Consider the following 20,843-nt stretch of genomic DNA (forward strand, 5'->3'; position numbering starts at 1 on the left):
GCGTGTGGAATATAAATTTCAAGGACGAACAAAAATATAATGAATGTCTCAAATTCTTCCTAGTTAAGAGCACAATACTTCTTTCCATTTATTTATAGATACCTAACATTATTTTTTAATTGTAATTGAAAACTACGAATTTTTTACTTGGGAAACTATATTATAGATGGTTTGTTTGACAATTTAATTCTGACTCGAAATTAAGCAAGTCAGAAATTCGAAACAGTAATTTAAAAATCAAAGTTATGGGGTTATTTAACCTTATAACTTAACAAAAGTTTAAAATCAAAGTTATGAGGTAAAATAACCTCATAACTTTGATTTTTAACCGTTAAGAACTGTTGAATCGCTTAATTTAAAGTCAGTAAAAATTGTATGATGTTTTTGTTATGCTGATTGCTTTTTACCAGATTTGATGACTCCTCATCAAAATTTTACTAATTCTGAAAAATAATTAAGTTTTAATAAATGAAGATAGAACAAAAAATTGTTAAAAGAGATGATTTAAGTTGAAAACAATTTTCTTTACTCGAAATTGATTTGAAATATTTTTCGGTTAAACCGCTACTGCCTAGAAAAAAAATTACTTTTCTAAAACTTCTATTTCCGTTGACCTGATTTTTTACATAAATGAACACATTTAACGTCGCAATGTGAATGAAAAGAAACTTTTTCTGGACATTTTTTTTTCTTTTGCGGTGTCCATTTTTCACTGTACAACCTATATTTCTTTTTTTTTTGTTAGAGAAGCGATTACAAATTGCTATTTCTTTTCACAAAAAAAAACCAGTTCTTCATGAGATCAAATGGTTCCTATTATGTAAAACTATAAAAATGAGATCTAATTTTTATATTCTAAACTAAGAAAAAGAAATTATTTCTCAACATTAAAATAATTCCCAGAGTATACAAAAATGCAAATTTTTTTTTCTCGGAAGAAAGTTTCGTTTGAAATTTAAAAAAGAAAAGAAAAAAAAAGTGACTGATGTATATCAAGGAGACAGTGTAAAATTTAATTGTCTCTATGGAGAGCGAGATTTCTTTTTCTCTAATGTTCTTTGGGGAGAAATTTAAAATACCTTTTGTTTTCCTTTTACAAACATTTGAAATCGTCTCTATCGTTATTTTTTTAATTATTCATAATTTCCCCGAGAACTGCGAAATTGAAAATGTAATTTTCTCTAAAACCATTATATATTATATACTTTTTGTCATTCTCTTTTTTTCCTATTTCTCTTCGGTGTAAAATAAAACCGAATATGCAATAAAAAATATTTCACCCTTCTTTTTAATTTTTAAATAAATTTTTTCATTTCTTTTCTCATTCAAACTTATCGTTCTTCATCATCATTGTAATTTTTAATGCGCTCGTACATCACTTTCATTGTTTGATATATTATTCTTTCCCTGAAAAAAATTGGTCATAATTACAAACAAAGATCGTTTCAAAAGGATGTGTTTTATCTCAATTCCTGTAATATATTTCATCATCATTTCAAAAAAGAAAAGATTTCAATCCAAGTTGATATTTTAATGAAAATTTAATTTCATTTATAAGTAGTCTGTAAATAAAATATAAATTATAATTTATATCGTGTAAATATTTTTTATAAATTATAATTTATATTTTATTTAATGACTAATTAACTTCCGTAAAAAAGAAATAAAAAATATATAATCAAGTCACCGAAAAGAAAACAATTTTATAAATTAACTTGATGAGTGTACATAAGAATTATAAATATAAATGTTTTTTTAAACATATTTTATAAAACGTTTCTGAATGGTAAACATTCTATTTGCTATTTTCGTTTCCAAAAGGTCATTCTACAAATAGAATAATGTTATTTTTCCAACACTTAAAAATTATTCTTGCGACATGAAATTGACACTATTTTATATAGTAATTAAAAAACAACAGAAACAAGTTCAAAATTGCCTTCTTTTTAAGTATAAAAACTTTCTTAACGATTTACATGGTTAATTACGGGTAATTAGAAACAAATAAAATTTGTCCTACAATTATATTTTTTATTTTCCTTCCAAGAATAGTGTGGAATAATGCAAAAGAAAAACAAATTATACCAAGAAATGATTTTTTTCTAAATCATCAAATATAATTATATTTTAATCTTAAAGGCTAAGGGACAGTTTCACCAACTCTGATTAAAATAGTTAATCAATGATTAAATCCTTAACCGACCTAAGAAATTTACCGTAAAATAATTTAATCCCTAATTTTCGATTAAATAAAATTTAGTATTTTTGTATATAATTCAAAAATTTCTTTTTCTTTATTTAAATGAAATAAAGCACACTTTTCTTTTAAAAAATTTTATACGGGAAACAAAAGTATAAATATATATGCATGAACCGTTAGTAAGGTGTAAATTTGAAATTTTTATCAGAAAAAAACCCGCATTTTAAAATTTTTGAATATAAGTGTATAATTATGAATCATCGATCGGTCAATTACCACGTGTTTGTCATTCACGTGCGTATATGCGTATATATGTATATGTCGACATAGAGAGTGCGCTAAAAATAAAGGATTGTTGATACGACTTTGCAGGCGATCACTAGGCCGAGCATTGTTACCTTATCTATGACTAATTTGTACTTTGAAAAACGCATAATTTCATTTCATTGCGACTATTTCTGATTTATCATTACGTCTACAAATGAAATAAAATCACTTATAAAATAAAATTACAAACGTAAATTCTAGTACAAAGTGTTTTTTGTTACTATTTTGGATATGAAATTGATGAAAAACGGTTTTAAAAAATATTTTCTATTAGCAAACTTTGAAAATAGTTTCATATATGTTTTAAATAGGTGAAAGTTAACTTTATGTCTTTTAATAACCAGAGATTTTTGAATTTCTTAAAAGTAAATTTTAAATTGCTTTTAATAACCAGAGAGCTTTCAATAACTTTAAAGTTAAAAGTGATTAATCAAACTAAGTCGATGACAATTTTCACATTATATACCTATACGGAAAATAAGGTCAATGAACCGCAATTGAAATATTATGAATTACAATCATTACCTCAATTTATTAAGCAATGGAAAATAAGCATTACTAAGAAACTGTACATCTTTCTTCTTATTATAAGTAAAATCATTGCATTTAATATAAATCATCTCAGAAATCAATCGTTTTTTTAAGAAGTGTCCTCGAAAGTAAATGAAAATTTAATAATGAAATTAATTTATTTTTTTCGGAAGAAATTTTAATAGTGAAAATTAAGATTTTTTATATCATCTTTTTTATTTAAAGGATTTTTTTGTAAATTGATATGGATCAAACTCGGTTTTTTGAAATTTTACAGGAGACACAAAAAACTGTTCATTTTAAACAGTTTTAATTAAAAGAGTCCAGCTTTTTTTCATAGTAACTATGTGGATGCTATTTTATATGACAAAATGATAAAAGAATTGTCCTTAAGGAAGAATCCGACAAACAATCGGAACAAAAGTTAGTCCAATGTCATAATTTCGTATTTTGAAATAAAAGATCAAATTAAATTTTAAATTCCTTTTAGTAGAAGCATAAGGAATTTAATTTTCTACATTTTGAACATTTTAAAGTTATATTTGAATAATAATTATAATTATTTGTCAATAATAAATCATTTAAGTAACATAACCTAAAATTTAACAAATGTTTCTTATTGACAGAAAATTGTAATTTTTATTCAAATGCAACTTTCAATAGTTTTAAATGTTCAAAATTAAATTCTTCGTCTTTCCACCAAGACGAATTTAAAATTTAATTTGCGTTTTTCTTTTTAAGTTACAAAATTATGACATTGGACTAACTTTTGATTTGACTGTCCGTCTGATTCTTTCTCAATAACAGTGAGTTGGAGAAAATTGATATTATAGTTGTCAGAGTTGAGCCCTTTTCGAAATTCACGAAAAAAAATTGAATCGTTTTAATCATAAAAAAATATTAATTAAATGTTTTACTATCGATAAACAATTTATTTATTTAATTTTAAAATGTATTAAATTTTTTTTTAACTCAAAAACAATTCAGCATGAGGTTAGAAATCAAACTTAGGTTAAAAGTCAAAGGAAAAAACACTTTAATCTATTTTTCTCCGCTAAAAATACTTCAGATGTATTTAAGAAAACGTCAATGAAAAAAAGTGAAATTTAAAAAAAAATCCGAGTTGAGTCCTTATCGAAATAAACGATTCAATATAATAAATATTGTTAAATGGAGTACAAACTTTAGGTAGTTGCTGATAATTACAAACAACATTATTCGATTGTTTTTTTAAAATATTTTTTTGAATAACTTCAAAAGAATAATTCTTTTGCAAAATTTTAAAAATTCGTTTAATGTTTTCTTTATGAGAGGACTTGTGAGACAGTAAAATAGAGAATTGTAGACAATGTTCTTTTGCATGACGTTATTGGTATATCAATCGGAGTACCATAAATTTGTTTAATAAATGTTTTCATCAAAAACAAAAAATGTATTGTCAAACAAAAATTAATTAGAATTATTATCAATAAAAGGAATCTTACAATTATTGTGAATAATATTGTGTCTTCTATCTAGGCTTTGTATAACTAAATCGTACGGAATATTCGTGAAAAGTGAACTAACATCAAGAGAAAGTAAAACAGAATTCTGTAGTGTAGCAATATTTTTGTCTTTCTTTTAACTCAAAGCTATTGTTTACCTGAGATTTTGGAAGAGAATAAAATTGAAGTTTTTAACTCTTCGTATGTGATTTTGGACAAAATAATTGGTCCAAAATGTGCGTTGTCTTTGTGGATTTTTGGTAAACCATAAAATTTGTCCAAAGAAGTATTAGTCATAGTTAACTGATTATTATGATATTTATGTTTAAGAAAATCGTAGTTGTTTTTTAAATTTTTTGTAAGTTCTTGATTGTAATTTAGATAAAACTCTTTTGGTAGAGAATGAAATTGCAGTTTTTAACTCTTCGTATGTGATTTTGGCCAAAATAATTGGTCCAAGATGTGCGTTGTCTTTGTGAATTTTTGGTAAACCATAAAATTTTTCCAAAGTATTAGTCATAGTTAACTGATTATTATGATATTTATGTTTAAGAAAATCGTTGTTGTCACTTAAATTTTTAAGTTCTTGATTGTAATTTAGATAAAACTCTTTTTGTCGAGATTTCTTTATAAGTACGTCGCTCAGAGAGCCAATCATAAGCTTAATGTAGTCTGATTTTTTCATACAAACCGAAATACCTTCCTAAAATAAAAAAAAATTTTAAATGATTTTTAATAACCAGAGAGCTTTGAATAACTTAAAAGTTTCTTTTTAGTATTTTTTAAGAACCAGAAAGTTTCGAGTACCATAGGAAACTAAGCAGTAACTTTTGAATATCTTCAAGTAACACTCGGCCGGTAAAGTAGATTTTTTTCAGTATTTTATTGTTTTTAATGCAATGTATCAAAACAATAAAATACTGAACTTAAATTCTTTTGCATTAATAAACTACCAAAACACAGCTTAAAATAAAAACTCTAACTACATTTATCATGCACATTTCAACATAAAATAAAATCATGCAAGACAAAACAATTATTTAAAAGAAACATAAAACCTTAAAACAATCCTCTCAATATACAGTCATACCCTTTCTTTGAAATTGACAAAAAACATTGAAATTGCCCATGAAATGAATGAATGAAATGAATGTCCATGAAATATTGTCGAATCCTCCAGACAGTTGATATTTCCTTCTTGACAAAAAAACTCCCCTGCAAGAGAAAAAGAAACAAGCGACAGCAAAACATTCTTTAAAACATAAAGCCAATAAAATAAAACTTACCCTGAATGAAGGTGAACAATTCGCTTTGTTGTAAATTGGAGAAGAAATTTTTGGAGAAGGAAAAAGTTTGATAGGAAAAATTGTGGATTAAATAAAATACAATTGGTTTCTTTAAATTTAAATTTATTCACCTTTGAAGTATACAAATCTACTTCGCTTTTTTGCTCTTAATCTTTCTCATGTAGAATTCGAGTTCTTTGCCTTCCAAAATATAACCGTCAGCTCTTCCGCATTGTCCGGGTCGACTGGCAACGCAAGCTTGAATAAGGAAAATTAATAAATTAAACAGAAAAATCTAACATTTACATTTTCAAAAATAAATTTTCTTTTATTAAAAAAAAATGAAAAAAGCAGAAATAGCATTTTTTTACTGATAGATTATAAAAAAAATAACTTCTAATTACTGATGAGAATGTAATTCATATTTTCTTACCGAGAACTCTTCCGGTGGCGAATTGATCCTCAAGTGCCTGTTCAACTTTTGCGAACTTTTGCCTCGACTTGTATTTAGCTTCGCATTTCTTCGACCTCTTCTTATTCAAAATTTCCTCTTCAGCTTCGGTCTAGTTCGTAAAAGAAACACAACTTATTGAAATTTTATAAATTATATTTAAATAAGTAATTAGTAAGTTAGCTTACTAAATACGTTGTAATAAACTTTACTAAAATATAAAACATAATAATACATTTATTGTGAAGGAAAAACATAAAAAAAATACAAAAAAAGAAATAAAAATACAAAAATTCTCACCAATTTTGCGCCCCGTTTGCGTCCAAGAGGAAGGGCATAATGAGCCTCGTACCATTGTCTGAATGGTGTGGCGTCAATGGTGACAATTGCATTTTTAACGAGAGTTTTGGTTCTCACCAATTCGTTATTAGATGCATTGTATACAACATCAATGATACGTGTTTTACGTGCACGACCCTCCGAACCCCAGGCAAAGTTTCCTGTGTCGAGACGAAGTGCTCTGTATTTCTTGTTGCCACCGCGTGTACGAACCTTGTTTTATTTCCATCCAACGAAATCGTAATAAAAATGAAAGAGAAACAAAAAAAAAGATAATTATTATTTTTGTCGAAAAACAATTTGTTTCTTTATTTTTTTTTTAATTCAAATCTTTTTACATTAAAAATATATTGTAAAAAGAAATAAATCCTCAGTACGCTGTGGGAATAATATCAACATATCTCATATTCTGAGTAGGTAAGGGTACTCATCATTTAAAAAAAAAAATTTTTTTACTTTTTTTATTTGCCAAATTTTACACTATTTTACTTCGTCTGTAATTAGCAGGCCTTGGATTGATTTTAAAGGGTAAAAAGTCGTTTTATTATAGTTGAAAAGTACAAAAAAGAATTTATATTATTTTATTTTCTAGAATTTTTGACTATTAACATTCTTCTCTAAAGCAATTATTGGTAAATAACTTTCAACTTCTTCAAAAATTTAATTATTTAAATACAAAAATTTATTTATTACCTTAAATTTTTAACTTAAATTCTTTAAATCAATTATATTTTTTTTAAATTTCCGCAAACTTCTTCGAAAATTCAATTATTTAAATATAAAAATTGCTACTGTAACTTCAAAAATTCAATTCTAAAATTTTGAACCAAAAAATCTTTCTTTAAATCAATTATTTTTAATAATTTTCATTATGTTCTTCGAGAATTCAATTATTTCCTTGAACTTTTAAATAAAATTTTTTAAATCAATTATATTTTTTTTAAATTTATTTAAAGTTCTTCGAAAATTCAATTATTTCCTTGAATTTTTAACTAAAATTTTTTAAATCAACTATATTTTTTAAAATTTCTATAAAATTCTTCGAAAATTCAATTATTTTTTAAAATTTTAAACCAAAAAATCTTTCTTTAAATCAATTATTTTTAATTATTTTTATTAAGTTCTTCGAAAATTGAATTATTTCCTTGAATTTTTAACTAAAATTCTTTAAATCAATTATATTTTTTAAAATGTTCTATAAAGTTCTTCGAAAATTCAATTATTTAAATACAAAAATTCAATTATTTTCTTGAATATTTAACTAAAATTCTTCAAATCAATTATATTTTTTTTAACTTTCTATAAATTTCTTCAAAAATTCAATTATTATCCAAAATTTTAAATTTTAAATTAAATTTTTAAATTTTCATTACGTTCTTCGAGAATTTAATTATTTAAATAGAAAAATTCAATTATATCCTTTAATTATTAACTAAAATTCTTCAAATCAATTATATTTTTTTAAATTTCTATAAAATTCTTCGAAAATTCAATTATTTTTTAAAATTTTAAACCAAAAATCTTTCTTTAAATCGGAATTATATTTAATAACTTTCATTAAGTTCTTCGAGAATTCAATTATTTTGTTGAATTTTAACTGAAATTCTTTAAATCAATTATATTATTTTAAATTTATATAAGGTTCTTCGAAAATACTTTTTAAAATTTTTTTAAAAATATAAGAAAATAATCAAATTTTTGAATAATTTATTGTTTATAAATATTGTAATATAATTTTTTTAATTACAAATTTTGAATATGATTATTTTCTCCAAAATGTTAAAAATGATTCTAAAAAATTTTAATGTTATATTTTTGTATCTATTTGAATTTTTGGAAATATGTAATCGAAAATATTGAAAATAATTGAATCTTAAAAAAATTAGAATGAAAAAATTCTGAGAATTAGTTTTTTCAAAAATATTTTAATATTATTTTTACAACCTAATTATCATTAATTTTCATTTTTATTAAATTTTTTTAATTACACTTGAAGATTTTTTATTAAAATTTTTGAGAATTCAATTATTTCCAAAATTTTCAATTAAATTTTTTTAGAAGGTTATTTTCAAAAAGTGTAATAAAATACTTGAAAAAATGATTTATTTTCAATTCGGAGTTGAAAAAGTCATAATATCGGAGATCTGGTAAAAAAAATTTTAGACACAAAAGTTTTTGGACAACAACTTTTGTGTCTAACAAAATATGTATATTTTGATCGTGACCTTATTCTATCCTATTATATTTATTAATAAATATTTAATATCTTTAAACGTTTCTATTTACAAATATTTATTAATAAATAAATAAATAAAAAAGCTGGAAAAAGCAAAAAATGTGTAAAAATGGCAAGTATTTCTTAAAAATAATATTAATTTTAAATATTTAAATAAAAGAAGAAAGAAAATTGATCTTACGGTGTGAATACGTTGAGGACCAAGTTTTGTATTGGCTGCAGGACGTCCCAACTCGAACTTCCTCTTCTTTCTGAGTGGCTTCCTTTTGCCACCGGTTGCACGCCTTTTATGCCAGTGATCACGGGAAATACCTTAAAAAATAAATTTTATAAAAAACAAATTTCAGAAAAATAATTTTCTCTTTAGAAAAATTATTTTTTCTTTTTAAAAGAAAAACTTCAGAACGCTGTGGGAAAAGTATCAACAACTCTCATTTCTGAGTAGGTAAGGGTGCTCATCATGTTCGTAAAAAAAAAAGAGTTTAATCCCTAAAAATTTATTTTAAAAAAAATTCAATAAAATTAATAAATTTTATTGAGTTTTTTTAAAATAAATTTGTAGGAATTATATTCAATCAACAACAAATTAATTTCGTATTGAAAAAATTTTATCTCAAAGTATTTTTCCGTAAAAATTAAATTCACAAAAATTTTCCGTTCGTAAAAGAATTTTTTTTTGTTCAGAAAAAAGTAAATACTGCAAAAAATTTTCCTATTTTCAAAATCGCCATTTCGTTTTTTTCAATTTACGAATATTTCAAGAATTTTCCAAAAAACGAAAGTTACATTCGACAAAACCTTTTTTATTCCCATACACGGAAAAAAAACTTATAAATTTTCGTCTATTCGAAACCTAACCTCACTTTTTCACAAAACAAAATTGACAAACGGAAATTTTTCAATTAAACTAAAATTCAATCAATTCTCAGGCAAAAATAAACAAAAATATCCAAATTTAGAAAATAAAAACAAAAACAAAATTGTATTTATAGAAAATAAACCTGAAATATTGAAAAAATTGTTGTCATCATGTAAAACGAGTTGCAGCGTTGACTCAAATTGAGATTCAACATTTCGCGACAAATTCACAATCAAAATAACACAAATAAAACACTACACTTGTTAATAATAAACGGAGAATATGTTTGCAAATAAAATTTTTCAATAATTTATCAAAAATATAACGATGTTGAACGATTATTTTAAACATGTGGAAAAATTAACGACACTCACCCATTGTGCTTGACGTGAAAAGAAAAAAGAACACGAACTAGAAATGTTATCTAGATGCGAAAGTCGAAAAGTCCGGCTCTCTGCTCTGAAGTTAGCTGCACTTGGCTCGTAGATGGCGCGCAACAAATTTTTTAGCGGAAACAGTTGAAAATATGAAAAATATGATTCGAAAAACAAAAAAAAAAAGAAATATCACTTTCTCTTCATAATTTTTTGGGCAATAAACAAAAATTCGTAACTTTATAAATTTTACCATAAGAATACAACAACAAAAAAGAAAATAACACAAAACATCAAAAATAAACGCGGGAAAATTCAAATATTATTCTCCCCCTCCAAAGTTTATATTTTAATTTCCGGCTCATTTTGTGCGCGAGCAAATGTCTACGACGATGACCTACGACGACGACGTCGTTCGACGAGACACTTCAACAATCTGTGATGAAATTTGTGTCGGTGTTTTTTTTTTTTTTTTGACAGTTTCAAGTTAAAACTTTTATAGGGTTAATTTTATTTAATTATTTATTTTTTTTTTAAACGAGAAACAAAATTTTCTTTCTAAATAGTCTAATTAAAAACGAAAACACAAAAAAGAAAAAAGGGGGAAAAAAACTGTAAATAACAGTGAAAAATGTATTCGTTCCAGGGACACAATCAAGTAAGTGAATTTATTCTAATTTTTATACTAGAAAAGAAATTATATTTTTTTCGATATTATTATTCATTCACATTCATTTCATGAATCGATAAAATATGTAGATTATAATTCTTATCTCACAAGGAAATGATAAATGTGAATTTGCAATTTTTTTCACTTTAACCTCAAAATCTAATTAGTACAATCGAAATTCTTTATTTTTTCGCATTTTTTCTCTTTAAATTGCGCGTAATGAAAATAATGCTAAAAATATAACCTCACTTTTTTGGGTCAAATTTTTTTTTCTCTCGATTATAATGTTTTTTTTTGGTTTTTAAAAATATGTAAATAATTTAAAAAAAGATTGAAAAATAGTTGAAGAGAAAATATTTTTCAAAAATTGCAATAAATAATGGCGAATTTGTTATTAAATAGATTATATTTGGCATTGACAGCAGTTGCCAAAAAATGTTAACTTAACCTTGCCAGCGAAATTTCTTATAACCTTTCAAATGTTTATTTATTAGAATACAGTAAATATAGTAATACTACTGTTACTATTTTCTGTATTAAATTAATAATTTGTTATTAAAATAATAAACAAATTTAATTTTCACACTTTTTACAATTTATTACTTAATTATTATTTTTTTTCTCTGCAATTTCTCCAAGCTTTCTTCAATTTCATCAGCTCCTTCACACATCCTTAACAATTTTATGGAATTAGTTAATATTATTATTTTTATTATTATTATTATTAAAACTAAAATCTAAATATAAATAATGTTTACTTACATTATTAAAATTATTTTTTTTTATGTAATTAAGTAAATAACTAAAAAATAAATAAATAAAAATTATTATTATTATTATTATTAAAAAATTTTAACTAAAATTACGAAAAATTGTTTAAAATATAAAAATTATTATTATATTATAATAAAATATAATAAATTATTATTATTATTAAATTTGACTTAAATTTCCAATTGAATCGAAATATTTAAATAATTTTTAATTTTTAAGATACAAAAATAATTAATAGAATAATTGATTATTTCTTAAAATTGAATATTTTATCGACATTTTTAAAAATAATTAAATTCCCAAACATTTTCTTAAAACTTTTGGAAAAATATTTGAACTTTTTTTTTAAGAATTTCTTTGAATTTTTTTTAAATAATCGATTTTGTTAAAAATTTGTAAATAATAATTTTATTATTTAAGTTTATTAAAATATTCTTAAAAAATTCAATTCTTCTGAAGAAGTTTTATCAAATTTTTCGAGAAAATTATTTTATTTGTTTGACTAAATTCTTTAAATCTATTAAAAGTAAACTAATTTTTTTTTTAAATTTAAATTGAAAATTTAGTTTTTGTTTGAATTTTGAAATTTATTAAATTTTATCAAAAAAAAAAAAAATTCTCACAAGTTTTTAAAATATAATCGTTTTTGTTAATAATTGTAAGTAAAAAATTAATAAAAACAAGTAAAATTCTTGTGAAAAATTTTATTAAAATTTTTTTGACTATAATTTCGTTAAATCTATTAAAAAGTAAACTAATTTTTTTGAAAATTTTAATTAAAAATTTACTTTTTATTTAAATTTTGAAATTATTTGATTTTTTTCAAAAAAATTTCTCAAGTTTTTAAAATAATTGTTTTTGCTAATAATTGAAAATAGAAAATTTTATTAAAATTTTTACGAAATAATTGAATTCCTGAGAAGATTTTTTTAAAATTGTTAAAAATTTATTTTTTTCGAGAAAGTTATTAAAAGTTTTTAAAATTGTATTGAAAATAATTGAATTCCTGAGAAGAATTTTATTATTTATGAAAATAATTCAATTTTCGCAACGAATTTTATTAATTTTTTTTTTACATAATTGAATTCCTGTGAAAAAATTTATTAGTTTTAAAAATAATTGAATTCTTGCGAAATATTTTTCAAAAAAAATTTTAAATATTTGAATTGCTTCAAAGAATTTTATTAGAATTTTTGAGAATAATTTTTTTTATTTCAACTATTATATTATTTTTTCTTATTAATTATTCTTTTTTCTTATTATTAATTGTTATTTATTGTTATAAGTAAAAATACAATTATCATCTATTGTTACGAATTTTTATCAAAAAAAAAAAAAATTTACAGAAATATTTTATCGAAAAATAATTAAAAAAGCAATGTTATTTTATTTTTTTAAATAAAAACTAATTTTTTCTTTATTTTTCCAGGCACTCTATTATTTAACGCAGTTAACAAATGGTTTTAGACCAAAATCGTCTTCTATTGCAGTTCGTGTTTATCAGCCAATTTCAAATGCTCCTGACGTTTTATGCCAAGAAAGTTTTCTAGAGGTAAAATTTTTTTTAAATAACAAACGAAAAAAAAAATTGATAAGAAAGAAAACGAAATAGAAAAAAATTGAATAATTAATTTTATTTTTTATAATAAATAATAAATATTTTACCTTATTCAGATAAATATTTATCTGTATCAACAATAAATTTCACTTATTTACAAAACAAAACATTTTTCAAAACATTTTTAACATTTTTAACATTTTTTAAAAATATTTTTATTATTATTCAAAATATTTTTAAAAATTATTATTATTAATTACAATTCAGAACTTTTAACTGAAATTAAGAAAAGTAGTAAGTAAATTATTATTAGTTTTAATTCAGAATTTTAAACTGAAACCCATAGAAAAATTATTTTAACTAAATTATTATTTAAAAAATCATTTTTATTCTAAATTAATTAATATTAATATTTTTCTTTATAGGCGAAAAAAAATTGTACAGAATTGCCAGGCGAAATATTGACAGCAGCGGTTGAATTGCCAAATATTTTAAAATTACAAGACAGAAATGAGAGGGAATTGGAAATTGGCGATGTTAAAGTGACAATTAAGAAGAGAATTAAAAAGCGAAACAAATGGAATGTTTCCTATATATCGGGATCAAATTTCAATGAAAATAAACAAGGTCTGAGAGAATATGATGATACGACAACATTTATGTCGTTTAAATCAAATTGTGGCTTAATACGCGTTGGACAAACATCATTTCTCGATGTTCAAATTCGTGGTTTTAAAACACAACGTAATATTCAAAATGATGAGGGCAATAAAACATCAATTACCGCCAGGCTTTTAAAGTGGATCACAACTAATCCTGATAATTCGGTATTCAAACAATGCATTTTTTTAAGTTTTAAAAAATTTATTTTTTAAAAGTTTTCTTAAATTTACTTTATAAAATTTTTTTTAAATTTGTACTTTTTAAATTTTTCAAAAAACATACTTTTTAAATTCTATTTAAAAAGGATAATGGACTTAGAAAAAATTAAAATGATCCATTTTTTATCATTTTATTATAAATAGAATTAACTTTCAATTCAAAAATTAAAAAAAATAAAAATCGATAATTTTAATTTTTTCATAAAATTAACTTTTTAAAATTTTTTCATTAAAATTAACTTTTCAAATTTTTTTTTAAAATTTACGTTTTAAATTCTATTTAAAAAGTTTACCAGACTTGTAAAAAAATTTAAATTATCCATTTTTTAAATACTTTTATTACAAATATTTATATAATTAACTTTCAAATTTTTAAATTGAAATAATTTTCAAAAATTACAAATTCCAACGTAATAATTATTAATTTTTTTTTTCTTTAAATTATTTCAGCAAGATGCAGTTTGGCGACATATAAAACGTAAAGATTTCAATGAAAGTGCATGGGAAACGAGAAAGGATTTAACGCCAGAGGAACGTGTTAAATTGGCATTTGCCGAGGGTTTCGTTGAGGGCCAATCGCGAAAAAATCCCAATCGAGTGAAACAATTATTCAAAGGAATACAATCATTTGTCGCTGTTGTTGTATTAGCATTTTTAGTTCTCTTTCTATTAGGCGCGTCTATCCGTAACTATTTATTATCATCATCATTTAAAAAAAAAAAAAAAAAATTCAATCATATTTATTAAAATTCTCACACTTCATTTCATAAACAAAAAATAATATTAAACATTTAATGTAATGCAATTTTAAATCTGAATTTCTTTTTAATTTTCTTTTTTTAGTACGTGTCTCGAATGGTGGATTATTTAGAATGCAATTTGGTGAACATCAGGAAATTGATGCCGAAATGGTTAATGTCACTTTTTTGGATGTGAAAGGCGTATGTAATTTTTTTGAAATTAAATTTTTCAATTAATTAAATTAATTATATTAAACTTTTAGGTTTTTAAATTAATTAAATTAATTATATATTAAACTTTTAAGTTTTTAAATTAATTTTTTTTTAAATTTTTTGTTGCTTAATTACTAGATTTTATTTATTGTATTGAAGAGAAAAAGAATTACTATTGAAATTAGAAAAATTGTGTTTTAGATTGAAGAGGCAAAATCAGAATTGGCGAATGTGATTGAATACTTAAAGAATCCGGCGAAATTCACGGCACTTGGGGGTAAATTGCCAAAAGGTGTTTTACTCTCGGGTGTTCCGGGAACGGGAAAAACATTAATAGCCAGAGCAGTTGCGGGCGAAGCGGGAGTTCCATTTTTCCACGTGGCCGGCTCGGAATTCGACGAAATTCTCGTTGGCCAGGGTGCGAAACGAGTTCGTGAATTGTTTAGTAAGTATAATCGGGAGTCAATGATTATTGGCAAAATCAACCAGGCAATAAAAAAATAAGTTAAATAGTCTTATTTCTTCTCAAGAATTCAATTATTTTCAATATAATTTTAATAAATTTTAATAACGTTCTCGAAAAAAAAATCAATTTTTAAAAATTTTAATAAAATTATTTAAAAGAATTAAAAATTATTTTCAAAAGAATTTTTTAATAAAATTCTTCACAAGAATTTTTATTATTTATATTACTAAAAAAAAATTATTATAAGGAATTCAATTTTTTAATTACAATTATTAACAAAAACGATTGTTTTTAAAAATTAAGAGAAATTTTCTTGATAAAATTTAATTAATTTCAAAATTTAAATAAAAACTAAATTTTCAATTAAAAAAAAATTAGTTTAGAATTTAGTCAAACAATTTTAAATATTTTGGAAAAATCTGACAAAATTCTTTAAAAGAATTCAATTTTTTTAACAATATTTTAATAAACTTTAATAATAAAATTATTAATTACAAATTTTTCAACAAAATCGAATATTTTAAAAAAAATTTCAAAGAAATTCTTCAAAATAATTCAATTATTCAAAAAGCTTTTAAATTAAAATTATTTGATACTTTAATTCTAGGGGAAAAAAGAAAGAAAGAATTTATATATTTAATGAACAAAAATTATTCCACTAAAAATAATGTAATTTAGAAATTATATACAAAAATTAATCTTTTGAAAAATTTTAAATAAATTTTTTTCAAATATAGGGAAATTCTCTTAAAAATTAAAAATATTTATTTAAATTTTGATTCAATTGGAAATTTTGTCAAATTTATTGTTTATATTTTATTTAAAAATTTTATATTTAATACCATTTTTTTTTTTTATTTTCAAAAATTATTTTTATAAATTAATCGAATTTTCGAAGAATTCTAACTAAAAATTGTGAAAATATTATTAAAAGAACATTATAATTATTTCTTATTGTTTTTTTTTTCAAATTAATTTTTCCAATTTTTGTTGTTTAACTTTAAAATTTTTCTTACACAAAATAATTAACAATAGTTTATTAACATTAACAATCGAATTAATTAATTAACAAGCTCAGGATTATGAAAGCAAAGGAATAAAAATGAAATATAATATTTTTAGAAGCTGCAAAGGAGCGAGCACCGTGTGTGATTTTCATTGACGAAATTGACTCGGTGGGTTCGCATCGTACAACATCCGCGCTCCATCCATACGCGAATCAGACGATTAATCAACTACTTTCAGAAATGGATGGGTAATATTTTTATTTATTTATTCAAACGAATTTAATTAAAAAAATTTTTTTTTCTTAGAAATAAATTTTTTTATTTGTATTTTCTTTTGGTAATAATAGCTTTTTTCTTTTTTCTTATTTATTTATGAAAAAGAGTATATTTTTTATTTTAAAAGAAAGTAGGTATATTTTAGTTTTGAGTAAAAACCAAAATTTTTTCATGTATAATTAAATGTTTAAAATTTAATTTGATTTTCTCATATAAAAACCGACGTAATTTTACAGTTTTCATCAAAACGAAGGTGTAATTGTATTGGGAGCGACAAATCGTCCAAATCAATTGGATTCAGCATTATTGAGACCCGGACGTTTTGATGTTCAAATACACATTGACAAACCAAATTTCAGCGGGCGAAATGAAATATTAAGACTTTATTTATCGAAAATAATTCACAGCGAGGTGGATTTAACGACTCTGGTGAAAAGTACAATAGGATTTACAGGCGCTGATATTTCAAATTTGGTGAGAGAGAGAACATCTTTTATTTTTCAAAAATTTCACACTAATTTTCTTTTCTTCTTTTTTTTTCATTGAAAATAATTCGCTTTTCTCTTCATAGTAAAAATTATTTATTTATTTCTTTTTTCTGAATCGTTTCTTTTATTTATTCTTATTTATAATTTGAATTATTTTGTAGGTAAATCAAGCGGCTTTAAGAGCGGCACTGCTCAATGGTGATAAAGTGACAATGGACGATTTGTTGTACGCGAGGGATAAAATAATAATGGGCCTTGAGCATCGAAAGGAAATTGATAAGGAGATGAATAAGATGGTCGCTTGTCACGAGAGTGGACACGCAATTGTTGCCTATTATAATAAAAATGCAAATAATTTGCATAAAGTGACAATCGTACCACGAGCTGGCACTTTAGGACACGTGAGTGTTTTTTTCGTTTTTTAAATTTATTTATTTGCTTAATTTTTTAAATATTTAAAAATATTTAACAATATTTTTAAATATAAATAAAAGATGTTTTGATTCTTCTGTTTGGCCTAATGGCTTATTAAGCCATTAGGCCAAACAGAAGAATCAAAACATCTTTTATTTATATAATTTTATGGCTTCCAAAAATATTGAATTAATATTTTTAAATATTTATCAATATTTAAAAATATTTCAAGATTTCACTTATTTTTAATACAATTTCAATTGATTTCTTCTTCGAAAATTTAAATTATTTTTTAAAATCTTGTAAAAATTCTAAGAGGAAATTAAGTTATTTTAAAAAATAATTGTAATTTTTCACAGGATTTCAATTATTTAAAAAAACTTTTAATAAAATCCAATTCAAGAATTAAATTATTTTTAAAAATAACGAAATTTTCATTGGAATTCAATTATTTTAAATACAATTTTAATTGAATTCCTGGAAAAATTCAATTATTTTTAAACTTTTTTTTTTTAAATTCTTCTAAAGAATACAAATATTATCAATAAATAGTAAATTTTTCACAGGAATTCAAATTATTTTAAATTATAATTTTTGTAAAATTCTTCTCCAAAATTCAATTATTTTTGAAAATTTTGCAAAAAATACAATAATTTGCAGAAATAATAAATTTTTTTTTTGCAGGGATTCAATTATTTAAAAAGGTTTTAAGAAAATTCTATTCAAAAATTCAATTATTTTCAGAAATAATTGAATTTTCGATGTACTGAAAATCAATAAATTCTTCTAAAGTATTTATAAATAAATTTGAAAATAATGAAATTCATTTTAAGAATTTTATCAACATTTTTTTCAATAATAATTGAATTCTTTCGAGAAAATATAATTAAAATTGTAGGTTAAAAATGATTTAATTCTTGGCAAGATTTTTATTAAAATTCTTTAAAATAATTGAATTGTTTTGAAAAATTTGTTTCAACATTCTTGAAAATAATGAAATTTTTTTAAAACAATTTTTACTTGAAAATTTTGAAAATAATTGAATTTTAAGAAGAATTTCTTTTAAGTTTTTAAAATAATCCTGTTTTTTATTAATTGTAATTAACAATTTTCCTATTAAATTATATTAAAATTATCCTTAGAAAATTAAATTCTTTTAAACAATTTTATTAGTTTTTGTAAATAATTATATATATATTTTTTTCTTAAAGGAAAATTTCATTAATGTTAATAAAAATAATTTAATTATTTAAAATAATTTTACTTGAAAATTTTGAAAATAATTGAAATTTTTGCAAAGAATTTTATTAAAAACTTTTGAGAACAATTGAATTGTTTAGAAAAATTTAAATTACAATTTTTAAAAATAATTGAACCTGTCAGAGAAATTTTATTAAAATTATCTTGAATATAATTGAATTTTTTCCATATAGAAATTTTATTAAAATTGTATTGAAAATAATTGAATTTCTCAGAAAAATTTTATTATTTACAAAAATAATTGAATTCTTGCCAAGAATTTTACAAATTTATAAAAATAATTGAATTGTTTCGAAGAATTTTTTTATCACAATTTGTTGAAAATAATTGAATTTTTATTAAATCTCTTGCAACTAATCGAATTTAATTAATATTTTCTTTTTAAATAATTGTATTCTTTAGAGAAATTTTATTAAAATTGTGTTGAAAATGATTGATTTGATTTGATTTGATTCTTGTGAAGAATTTTATTATCATTCAAAAATTGTTTTTAAATATTTTTGTTTATCCTGTTTTATTTATTTATTTTTCTTATTAAAAACATTTCAATTTATTGAAAGAAAATCTCATTTTCCAGACTTCCTATTTGCCGAGGAGGGAAATTAATAGTTACACAAAGCGCGAATTATTGGCTGATTTGGATTGCATGATGGGTGGACGCGTCGCTGAGGAATTAGTTTTTGGCTTGGATAAAGTGACGGTCGGATGCTCCGGTGACTTAATGGTAAAAAAAAAATATTCCCACAATTAAAATTTATTTTAAATTCAAGTTTTTCAATTTTAGAGTTTAAAGTCTTATTTTAATTTTTAATAAGACTCTTAATTCTAAAATTAAAAAATTTAAACTCTTATTAAAATAAGACTAAAATCTAAAATTTGAAAAATTTAAATAAAAAATTGAAAAACTTTTTAAAACTAAATTTCCAATTGAAACTTGAATTTTAATAATATTGTATTTCTATTTTCGTAGAATGCGAATAAAATTGCAGAACGCATGGTAATGACTTATGGAATGTCGTCGAAATTTGGCTTCCGAGTTATCGCCAAAGATAAATCAAACGATATTGTCAACGAGGAAGTGAAATTAATTCTCCAGGTAATATTTCTTCTTTTGTTTTCTTCTTTTTTTTGAATTTCCAATTCAAATATTACAAAAACGAAAATTTTCTTTTTTTGAATAATAATTTTAAATTTTAATCATAATTTTCCAAATTATGATATTTTCAAAATATTTTCAAAACATGATTGTATTTTTTTATTGTATTTTTTTCTATAAAGAGAAATTTGTTATTTGATAAAGTATATTTTTTTTCAGGAATCGTACGAACGAGCAAAAACAATTTTAAAAGAACACTCGAAGGAATTGACAATGTTGAGTGAGGCACTTTTAAAATACGAGACATTGGACTTTGATGATGTGAAAAATCTTCTCGAGGGTAAAAAAATGAAAGTTCAAATGGCTTCTAATTTACCAGCGAAACTCGAACGTAATCTTAAAGAAGAACCCGTCGATATACAAAAAAATATTCTTTAACTACTTTAGGTTCGATTATTATTATTATTGCTAATTACTATTATTATTATTATTATATAAATTTCAATTTCTGTACAGTATAATTATTTTCTACCCTAGACTGTAAAAGTTTACTTTTTTTCCCAGAAAAAGAAAATTTCTCTCTTTTCTTAATACTCGAGACTTACAAAAAAAAAAAAAAATAGAAACAACTTTTGCAGTCTAGATAAAAAAAAAGAAAAAAGCGGAGAAAAAGAATTAAAAAATTTTTTTTTCTTTTATTTTTCTCTTTAAAAAAAATAACGACGTTCGACGTGTGTGAGTTTTTATCATTTTTAAAGTGACTAGAAGGTAAATAAGAAAAAGAATTCCCGGAAGATTGTAAATCTTAATATTAACGTCAAAAAAAAAAAAAATCTTCCCTTCACTGTTAATTGATATGAGAGACAAAAAAAAGAGAAAGAAAGAGAATTGAATAAAAAAATCGGAAAAAATA

At 22.4% G+C, this 20,843-nt stretch overlaps 2 protein-coding genes across 3 annotated transcripts; one reads left to right on the forward strand and one right to left on the reverse strand.

Annotated features, from left to right (window-relative positions):
- Positions 1-5,934: 5,934 nt before the first annotated feature.
- Positions 5,935-10,207, reverse strand: LOC122503982 (40S ribosomal protein S8). Its single transcript, XM_043614795.1, has 5 exons — positions 10,088-10,207; positions 9,036-9,166; positions 6,580-6,831; positions 6,262-6,391; positions 5,935-6,086 (listed from the first exon to the last, which is right to left on the reverse strand). Exons 1-5 carry the CDS (start codon positions 10,089-10,091, stop codon positions 5,977-5,979), a joined length of 627 nt encoding a protein of 208 aa, XP_043470730.1. The 5' UTR covers positions 10,092-10,207; the 3' UTR covers positions 5,935-5,976.
- A 267-nt stretch (positions 10,208-10,474) lies between these two features.
- On the forward strand, positions 10,475-20,843 carry LOC122503981 (ATP-dependent zinc metalloprotease YME1L). 2 transcript variants are annotated; one of them, XM_043614793.1, is made up of 12 exons: positions 10,475-10,745; positions 12,961-13,083; positions 13,515-13,916; positions 14,421-14,655; positions 14,814-14,911; positions 15,125-15,368; positions 16,512-16,644; positions 16,909-17,146; positions 17,322-17,561; positions 19,412-19,558; positions 19,805-19,930; positions 20,150-20,843. In XM_043614793.1, the coding sequence occupies exons 1-12, from the start codon at positions 10,719-10,721 to the stop codon at positions 20,366-20,368; spliced, it is 2,232 nt and encodes a 743-aa protein (XP_043470728.1). In that variant the 5' UTR covers positions 10,475-10,718; the 3' UTR covers positions 20,369-20,843. The 2 variants fall into 2 exon arrangements, with proteins under 2 accessions (XP_043470728.1, XP_043470729.1); XM_043614794.1 differs by having other exon boundaries at positions 10,476-10,745; positions 14,421-14,643.

This window comes from Leptopilina heterotoma, unplaced genomic scaffold, assembly GCF_015476425.1.
Source record: "Leptopilina heterotoma isolate Lh14 unplaced genomic scaffold, ASM1547642v1 Lhet_275, whole genome shotgun sequence".
Taxonomy (NCBI): Eukaryota; Metazoa; Arthropoda; class Insecta; order Hymenoptera; family Figitidae; genus Leptopilina; species Leptopilina heterotoma.